Source organism: Oenanthe melanoleuca, chromosome 25, assembly GCF_029582105.1.
Source record: "Oenanthe melanoleuca isolate GR-GAL-2019-014 chromosome 25, OMel1.0, whole genome shotgun sequence".
Classification (NCBI taxonomy): domain Eukaryota; kingdom Metazoa; phylum Chordata; class Aves; order Passeriformes; family Muscicapidae; genus Oenanthe; species Oenanthe melanoleuca.
Window position 1 is genome coordinate 5966455 of NC_079358.1, and position 10000 is coordinate 5976454.

A 10000-nucleotide genomic window follows, 5' to 3' on the forward strand; every position below is an offset into this window, starting at 1 on the left:
TGGGTCACCCCAAATCCAGAGAACCCCAAAAAATCCCAGAGACCCGGGACAGGATCAGGGCGTGGAGTTGGGGGGAAAAAGGGGGGATTGGGATCCACTGGGTCACCCCAGATCCATGGGAACATCAGGGGAACCCCAAAAAAAACCAGAGACCCGGGACAGGATCAGGGCATGAAGCTGGGGGGGGAAATTGGGATCCACTGGGTCACCCCAAATCCAGGGGAACCCAAAAAACCCCAGAGACCAGGGATGGGATCAGGGCATGGAGCTGGGGGGAGAAAAGGGGGGATTGGGATCCACTGGGTCACCCCAAATCCAGGGGAACCCAAAAAAACCCAGAGACCCGGGATGGGATCAGGGCATGGAGCTGGGGGGAAAAGGAGCCACTGGGTCACCCCAAAATCCATGGGAACCCCCAGAAACCCGGGACAGGATCAGGGCATGGAGCTGGGGGAAAGGATCCACTGGGTCACCCCAAATCCAGGGGATCCCAAAGAACCTCCCAGGGGATCCCAAAGAACCCCCCCAGGGACCAGGGACAGGATCAGCGCGTGCAGCTGGGGGGAAACGGGGGAAGGGATCCACTGGGTCACCCCAAATCCGGGGGAACCCAAAAAACCCCAGGGACAGGATCAATCCCTAAATCCCAAACCCCCAAAACCCCCCACACCCCAAACCCCCAAACCCCAAACCCCCCAAACCCCAAATCCCATAAATCCCAAACCCCAAACCATAAACCCCAAAACTTAATTCCCCCAAACCCAAACCCCAAACCCAAACCCCAAACCCAAATCCACACCCCAAACCCCAACCCCCCACACCCCAAAACTTAAATCCCTCAAACCCCCAAACCCCAAATCCCAAACCCCAAAACTCCCCCAAACCCCAAAACCCCCAAACCCAAAACCCAAACCCCCCAAACCCCAAACTCTCTAAAACCCTCCAAACCCCAAACCCCACCCAAAACTCTGAAAAATCCCCCAAACCCCAAACCCAAAACCTCCCTCAACCCCAAACCCCAAAATTCCCCCAAACTTCCCCCCAAACCCCAAATCCCCCAAACTTCCCCCAAACCCCAAACCCCCCAAACCCCAAATCCCAAAACTCCCCCAAACTTCCCCCAAACCCCAAACTTCCCCCAAATCCCCCAAACCCGAACCCCCCACACCCCAAACCCCCAAACCCCAAACCCCCCAAAACTCTCTAAAACCCTCCAAACCCCAAACCCCACCCAAAACTCCGAAAAATCCCCCAAACCCCAAACCCCAAAAACCTCAAACCCCAAACCCCAAACCCCAAAACCCCCAAACCCCCAAACCCCCAAACCCCCCAAAGTTCCCCCAAACCCCAAAGCCCAAACCCAAAGTTCCCCCCAAACCCCAAACCCCCCAAACCCCAAACCCCAAACCCCAAACCCCAAACTACCCCAAACCCCAAACCCCAAACACCCCAAACCCCCCAAACCCCCAAACCCCCCAAACCCCCCAACCCCCAAACCCCAAAACCCCCCAAACCCAAACCCCAAACCCCAAACACCCCAAACCCCAAACCCCAAACCCCAAACACCCCAAACCCCAAACCCCAAACCCCAAACCCCAACCCCTCCGCTCACCCTGACGAGCCGCGCTCTCTTCACCATGTCGTTGACCTTCCTGCGCGCCGCGTTCCGCGGCAGCTCGCGGATCTCCCGCAGCAGCTCCCGCTCCTCCAGCTCCAGCAGCCGCCGGTTCTCGGCGCTGCGCAGCGGCCGCGCCCAGAAGGAGCCGATGAACACCCGCGGCACCTCGGGCGCGCCCAGCGCCCGCCCCAGCGCCCACATCAGCGCCCCGTAGACGCGCATCAGCTGCTGCGCGCCCACCGCGTCCGCCTTGTTCAGCACCACGCGCAGCTTCTCCTCCTGCCCGCGCAGCGCCGCCAGCGCCGCCGAGAACTCGGACGAGATCTCCAGTTTGTGCGCGTCGAACAGCAGGATCACCAGGTCGGCGCGCTCGGCGAACCAGCGCAGCACGGCCGGGAAGTCGTAGCCTGAAAATGTAATGGGATTGGAAATGGAAATTCCGATGGGAAATCCCAAATCCAGCCCTAATCCCAGAATAATTCATTGTAGGAACCAGCGCAGCACGGCCAGGAAGTCATAACCTAAAAAAAAATTGGGATTTGGTTCTAAAATTCCAATGGGAAATCCTAAATCCAGCCCTAATCCTGACCCAAATCCAGCACAAGAACCAGCGCAGCACGGCCGGGAAATCATAGCCTGGGGAAAAAATGGGATTTGGTTCTAAAATTCCAATGGGAAATCCCAAATCCAGCCCTAATCCCAGAATAATTCATTGTAGGAACCAGCGCAGCACGGCCGGGAAGTCGTAGCCTGGGGAAAAAATAATGGGATTGGAAATGGAAATTCCCTAAATCAGTCCTAAATTCAACCCTAATTCTGAAATAATCCAACCCAAGAACCAGCTCAGCACAGCCGGGAAGTCATAACCTAAAAAAATAATGGGATTGGAAACCAAAATTCCGTGAATTAATCCTAAAATCAACGCTAATTCTGAAATAATTCATTGTAGGAACCAGCACAGCAAGGTCGGGAAGTCATAGCCTGAAAAAATAATGGGATTTGGTTCTAAAATTCCAATGGGAAATCCCAAATCCAGCCCTAATCCCAGAATAATTCATTGTAGGAACCAGCGCAGCACGGCCGGGAAGTCGTAACCTAAAAAATATTGGGATTGGAAACCAAAATTCTGTGAATAAATCCTAAAATCAACCCAAATTCTGAAATAATTGATTGTAGGAACCAGCTCAGCACGGCCGGGAAGTCGTAGCCTGGGGGAAAAAATGGGATTTGGTTCTAAAATTCCAATGGGAAATCCCAAATCCAGCCCAAGAACCAGCACAGCACAGCTGGGAAATCATAGCCTGAAAAAAAAATGGGATTTGGTTTTAAAATTCCAATGGGAAATCCCAAATCCAGCCCTAATTCTGAAATAATTCATTGTAGGAACCAGCACAGAACGACCAGGAAGTCGTAACCTGGGGAAAATATTGGGATTGGAAATGGAAATTCCCTGAATTAATCCCAAATTCTGAAATAATCCAGCCCAAGAACCAGCGCAGCACGGCCGGGAAATCATAACCTAAAAAAAATTTGGATTAGATACCAAAATTCCCTAAATCAATCCTAAAATCAACCCTAAATCTGAAATAATCCAACCCAAGAACCACGGCTGGGAAATCGTAGCCTGGAGAAAAAACGGGATTTGGTCCTAAAATTCCAGTGGAAAACCCCAAATCAATCCCAAATCCAACCCAAATCCAACCCTAATTCCAGAATAATTCATGGTAGGGACCACTGAACGGGATTGGATCCCGAAATTCGGATAAAAACCCCAAACCCCGCCCCAAATCCGGCCCCAAATCCCCGAAATTCGGATAAAAACCCCAAACCCCGCCCCAAATCCGGCCCCAAATCCCCGAAATTCGGATAAAAACCCCAAACCCCGCCCCAAATCCGGCCCCAAATCCCCGAAATTCGGATAAAAACCCCAAACCCCGCCCCAAACCCGGCCCCAAATCCCCGAAATTCGGATAAAAACCCCAAACCCCGCCCCAAATCCGGCCCCAAATCCCCGAAATTCGGATAAAAACCCCAAACCCCGCCCCAAATCCGGCCCCAAATCCCCGAAATTCGGATAAAAACCCCAAACCCCGCCCCAAATCCCGCCCCCAAATCCCCCAAAAACCCCAAACCCGCCCCCAAATCCATCCCAATTCAATCCCGATTTAATTCCCAGCCCCCCAAAATTCCCCAAATTCCCAAATCCCCCGTCCCCGCCCCTCCCCCACCCCTCCCTTGGCAGCCGCCGCGGATTTTGGGGTGGGGGAGGAAGTGGGGGAGGGGCCGGGGGGGGGTCCCGGGGGGGTTTTTGGGGCCCCGCCTGGAAAATTCCTGGCGGAATTCCCGGGAATTCCGGCCCCGCCCCTCCCCCTCCCCCCGCCCTTTGGCACCCAAATCTTTGGCAGAATTCCCAAAATTCCCCAAAATCCCCCCAAAAAACTTCCCCAAAACTTCCCCGAATCCCCCTCCCCCATTTTTGGGATCGCTCCTTTTCCAGGAGAATTTTTGGGGCTTTTTTTTTTTGGGGGTGGAGGATCCCCCATTCCAGCCACCCCTCCCCCATTCCAGCCACCCTTCCCCCATTCCAGGACCCCTCCCCAATTTCGGGACCCCCCCCCTCGAACCCCCCAAATTCTGAGCCCCTCCCCCCCCCCACCCAAAAAAAGCCACATCGGGATCCCCCCTCCCGGATTTTGGGGATCGCTCCTTTTCCCACGCGGTTTTTTGGATTTTTCCCGGAATTTTTTCCGCCCCTCCCCCATCCCACGGCCCCTCCCCCATCCCCAGGACCCCCTCCCCAATTTCGGGGACCCCCCCTTACCCCTGCAGACCCTCTGCTTGGCCCCCGCCAGGATCCCGGGGGTGTCGATCAGGGTGATGCTCTCCAGCACCGGATTGTTCATCGTGGCACAGAAGAACCTGGGGGGGCCCGGGGGGGTCAAAAAACAAAAAAAAAAAAAAAAAAAAAAACCCAAAAAACCCACAAAAAAAAACCCCAAAAAAACCCCCCCGGCCCCACCCGCGCCCGCGGGACTGGCAGGGCGGGCGGAATTCCAAAGGGATGCCTCATCCCGGGCGGGGGGGGGCCAGAAACGGGGGAAAAGGGAAAAAAAAATGGAGAAAAATGAGAAAAAAGGGAAAAAAAGGGTGGGGGAGGGGAGGGGAGGAAGGACCCCCCTCTGGTTTGGGGGGTGGGGGGTGGGGAGGGTCCGAATGGGAAAAAAAAAAGGGAAAAAAACAATGGGGGGAAATGGGGATAATCAGGGAATGGAGGAGGAAATTTGGGAGTGGGGGGAGGAGAAATCCCGGATTTGGGGTGGGGGGAGGGGAGGGGGGGGGGAATGTAAAAGAAAATTGGGGGAAATGTGAAAAAAAAAGGGGAAAATCGGGAGTTTGGGGGGGAATTTGGGGTTGGTGGGATCTGGGATTTGGGGGGAATTTGGGGGGAATTTGGGGGGAAAAGTGGAAAAATGGGAGAAAAGTGGGGGGGGAATATTTGGGATAAATGGGGAGGATTGGGGGAAATGGGAAATGGGGAAATGGGGAAATGGGAAATGGGGAAATGGGGAAAGTGGGAAATGGGGAAAGGGGGAAAATGGGAAATGGGGAAATGGGAAATGGGAAAATGGGAAATGGGGAAAGGGGGAAATGGGAAAAATGGGAGAATTGGGGAAAATGCAGAAAATTGGGAAAAGCGGGGGGGGAGGGGCTGAGGGTGGGACTGAGCCTGTTTGGGGATGGAATTGCTGATCCCAGGGCAGATCCCAAATCCCGGCTCAGATCCCAAATCCCGGCTCAGATCCCAAAGCCCGGCTCAGATCCCAAATCCCGGCTCAGATCCCAAATCCCAGACACCAGGACAGATCCCAGGATGGATCCTCGGGTGAATCCCAGCTCAGATCCCAAATCCCAAATCCCAGCTCAGATCCCAGCTCAGACCCAACCCCAGATTCCAAATCCCAGCTCAGACCCCAGATCCCAGTTCAGATCCCAGGACTGATCCCAGATTCCAGGGTGGATCCCAGCTCAGGTCCCAGATCCCAGATCCCAGATCCCAAATCCCAGATCCCAGCTCAGGTCCCAGATCCCAGGTCCCAGATCCCAAATCCCAAATCCCAAATCCCAAATCCCAGATCCCAGATCCCAAATCCCAAATCCCAAATCCCGGATCCCAGCTCCCATCCCAGATCCCAAATCTGATATCCCAAGTCCCAAATCCCAAACCCCAGATCCCAAATCCGATATCCCAAAGCCCAGATCCCAAATCCGATATCCCAAATCCCAAACCCCAGATCCCGGATCCCAAATCCCAGATCCCAGATCCCAAACCCCAGATCCCAGATCCCAAATCCCAAACTCCAGATCCCAAATCCCAAATCCCAGATCCCAGCTCCCATCCCAGATCCCAAATCTGATATCCCAAATCCCAAACCCCAGATCCCAGATCCCAAATCCGATATCCCAGATCCCAAATCCGATATCCCAAACCCCAGATCCTAGATCCCAAATCCCAAACCCCAGATCCCAAATCCCAGATCCCAGATCCCATCCCAGATCCCAAATCTGATATCCCAAGTCCCAAATCCCAAACCCCAGATCCCAGATCCCAAATCCGATATCCCAAACCCCAGATCCCAGATCCCAAACCCCAGATCCCAAATCCGATTATCCCAGATCCCAAACCCCGGATCCCAGATCCCAAATCCCAGATCCCAAATCCCAAACCCCGGATCCCAGATCCCAAATCCCAGATCCCAAATCCCAAATCCCAGCTCCCATCCCAGATCCCAAACCCCAGATCCCAAACCCCAGATCCCAAATCCCAAACCCCAGATCCCGGATCCCAAACCCCAGATCCCAGCTCCCATCCCAGATCCCAAATCCCAAACCCCAGATCCCAGATCCCAAACCCCGGATCCCAAATCCCGGATCCCAGATCCCATCCCAGATCCCAAATCCGATATCCCAGATCCCAGATCCCAAACCCGATATCCCAGATCCCAAACCCGATATCCCAGATCCCAAACCCCAGATCCGATATCCCAGATCCCAAATCCGATATCCCAGATCCCAGATCCCAAACCCGATATCCCAAACCCCAGATCCCAGATCCCAAACCCCAGATCCGATATCCCATCCCCGCCCCCCCCGTCCCCTCCCCCACCTGTTGAGGAAGCCGTTCCCGAAGGGGTCCAGCTGCCGGAAGGGTTTTTGGGGATCCACCACCAGCGCGTTCCCGGGGATCAGCCCCTCGCTCGGCCCGTGCATCACGGCCACGAACGAGTCCGTGGTGGGCTCGGGCCCCACGCGCGCCCCGGGCACCTCCTGCTGCAGCAGGAACTGGATGAAGGAGGTTTTTCCGCTCGAGTACTGCCCGGTCACCAGCACCATGGGCTTGGCCTCGAAATCCGCGTCCTGCAGCGCCGCGGGCAGCGCGCCCAGCCCGTAGGCGCGCTCGGCCGGCAGCAGCTTGGCCCGGTACAGCGCCTTGAGCGCCTCCGCCAGCGCCGGCTCCGCGGGGCCCGCGGGCCGCGCCCGCCGCAGCCGCCTCAGCATGCCGGGGGCGGGGGGGGCTCGGGGGGTCCTGGGGTCCGGGGGGTCCTGGGGAGAGAGTTATAGGGGAGTTATAGGGGAGTTAGGGGGAGTTTGGGGGGTCCTGGGGGGGTCCTGGGGGTCCGGGGGGGGTCCTGGGGAAAGAGTTATAGGGGAGTTAGGGGGGATTTGGGGGGTCCGGGGGGTGTCCTGGGGGTCCGGGGGGTCCGGGGGAGATCCTGGGGAGAGAGTTACAGGGGAGTTAGGGGGAGTTTGGGGGGTCCTGGGGGGTCCTGGGGAAAGAGTTATAGGGGAGTTAGGGGGGATTTGGGGGGTCCGGGGGGTGTCCTGGGGGTCCGGGGGGTCCGGGGGAGGTCCTGGGAGAGAGTTATAGGGGAGTTAGGGGGAGTTTGGGGGGTCCGGGGGGTGTCCTGGGGAGAGAGTTATAGGGGGGTTAGGGGGAGTTTGGGGGGTCCGGGGGGTGTCCTGGGGGTCCGGGGGGGGTCCTGGGGAGAGAGTTATAGAGGAGTTAGGGGGGATTTGGGGGGTCCTGGGGGTCCGGGGGGTCCGGGGGTGTCCTGGGGAGAGAGTTATAGGGGAGTTAGGGGGGATTTGGGGGGTCCTGGGGGGTCCTGGGGAGAGAGTTATAGGGGAGTTAGGGGGGATTTGGGGGGTCCTGGGGAGAGTTACAGGGGAGTTACAGGGGGTTTGAGGGGAGATTTGGGAGGTCCGGGGGGTCCTGGGGGGTCCTGGGGAGAGATATAGGGGAGTTACAGTGGGGATTTGGGGGGTCCTGGGGGTCCTGGGGGTCCGGGGGGTCTGGAGGTGTGCTGGGAGAGAGTTATAGGGGAGTTAGGGGGGAGTTAAAGGGGATTTAAGGGTCCTGGGGGTCCTGGGGAGAGAGTTATAGGGGAGTTACAGGGGGGATTTGGGGGGTTTGAGGGGATTTGGGGGGTCCTGGGGGGTCCGGGGGTGTCCTGGGGAGAGAGTTGCAGGGGAGTTAGGGGGGGTTAAAGTGTCCTGGGGGTCCTGGGAGGGGAGTTACAGGCGAGTTAGGGAGGAGATTTGGGGGGTCCTGGGGGTCCTGGGAGAGAGTTATAGGGGAGTTAGGGGGGAGATTTGGGGGGTCCGGGGGAGATCCTGAGGGAGAGTTACAGGGGAGTTACAGGAGGTTTGAGGGGAGATTTGGGAGGTCCGGGGGGTCCTGGGGGGTCCTGGGGAGAGATATAGGGGAGTTAGGGGGAGTTTGGGGGTCCTGGGGGAGATCCTGGGGGGTCCGGGGGAGAGTTATAGGGGAGTTACAGGGGGAGATTTGGGGGTACTGGGAGAGAGTTACAGGGGAGTTAGGGGGGTTTGAGGGGAGATTTGGGGGGTTCAGGGGTCCTGGGGGAGAGGTAGGGGGGGTTTGGGGGGATTTAGGGGTGATTTGGGGTTTTGGAGGGTCCTGGGGGGTCCTGGGGGAGAGTTACAGGGGAGTTAGGGGGGATTTGGGGGTTTGAGGGGAGTTTTGGGGGGTCCTGGGGGGTCCTGGGGGGTCCTGGGGGAGAATTGGGGGGAGTTGGGGGGGGTTTGGGGGTCCTAGGGGGATTCTGGGGGGAGTTAGGGGGCAGTTAGAGGGGATTTGGGGGGATTTGGGGGATCCCGGGAGGATCCTGGGGGGATTTGGGTGGATTTGGGGGGGATTTGGGGGGGATTTGGGGGGGATTTGGGGGGGATTTGGGGGGGATTTGGGGGGGATTTTGGGGATCCCGAGGCGGGAAGGGAAGGATGGGGGAGAAGCGAATCCCCTGAAATCCCGGGAAAACCTCGGGGATCCCCCGGGAGTTCGGGAAAAAGGGGAAAAAGGAGAAAAAAGGAGAAGAAAATCAGGAAAAAAAGAGGGGGGAAAGAGGAAAAAAAGAAAAAAAGGACGAAAAAAAGGAGGAAAAAAAGGAGGAAAAGAGGAAAAAATGGAGGAAAAAAGGAGGAAAAGAGGAAAAAATGGAGGAAAAAAGGAGGAAAAAAGGAGGAAAAAAGGAGGAAAAAAGGAGGAAAAAAAGGAGGAAAAGGGAGGGGCGCAGCTGGGGGGGCCGTGGGGGAGGGGAGCCGGGAATTCTCACCTGGGAAAAAAAAGAGAATTTGGGAGAATTCGGGCGGGAAAAGCGAATTTCAGGGATTTATCCCCGAAAATCCGGGTGGGAAATGAGGATTCGGAGAGGGGGGTTCCCAAAAAAGGATTCGCAAAAGGAGATTTGGGGATGGCTGCTGGAAAAATGAGGAGAAAAACGAGGAGAAAAAAGAGAATTTCGGGTTTTTTCTCTGTTGGGGAGGAGAAAAAAAAGTTTTTCGGGAGCTTTTCCCTTAAAAGGAGGGAACGGACGGAGCTGCCGGAATTTTTTCCATAAAACGGAGCCAAAAGTGAAGTTTTGCTGCCGTAAACTCAGAAAAAAAAAAAAAAGCTCGACTCGATTTTGGGTTTTTTTCGCTGTCAAAACAAGCGGAAAAATCCGAATTTTGGGATTTTCCCATCGAGGCGAGGGGGGAAAAAGAGAATTTTGGGAGATTTTTCCCAGAAAAACAAATTCCGGGTTGTTTTTTTTTGAAGTTTTGGGGATTTTTAAAAATCAACCCGAGCCCCAAACGTGACGTTTTTGGGATTCCCGGAGGGAATTTCGGGGATTTTTTCCCAGAAAATAAAATTTAAAAAAATCAAACAAAAAACCAAAAAACAACAACAACAAAAAAAAAACAATCACGAGGAGATCCCGAACTTCTCCCACCCGAAGCGGCGGAACCGCGAAACTCCCGGGATTTCCTCGCTCCCAATCCCAAAAAAAAAAAATTCCCTTTTCCCTCCCGCGCCCTTTTCCC

General features: G+C 55.8%; 1 protein-coding gene across 1 annotated transcript in view; it reads right to left on the bottom strand.

The window, feature by feature from the left end:
- The window catches only part of LOC130263346 (EH domain-containing protein 2-like), a 10190-nt gene extending 3016 nt beyond the window's left edge, over positions 1 to 7174 (bottom strand). Inside the window, exons 1-4 of the mRNA XM_056510852.1 lie at positions 6783 to 7174; positions 4440 to 4537; positions 1613 to 2025; positions 387 to 447 (exon numbers count right to left, since the gene is read on the bottom strand). Of these exons, the coding sequence (XP_056366827.1) occupies positions 387 to 447; positions 1613 to 2025; positions 4440 to 4537; positions 6783 to 7174 (964 nt within the window). The remainder of the gene's footprint in view (positions 1 to 386; positions 448 to 1612; positions 2026 to 4439; positions 4538 to 6782) is intronic.
- Positions 7175 to 10000: the final 2826 nt, after the last annotated feature.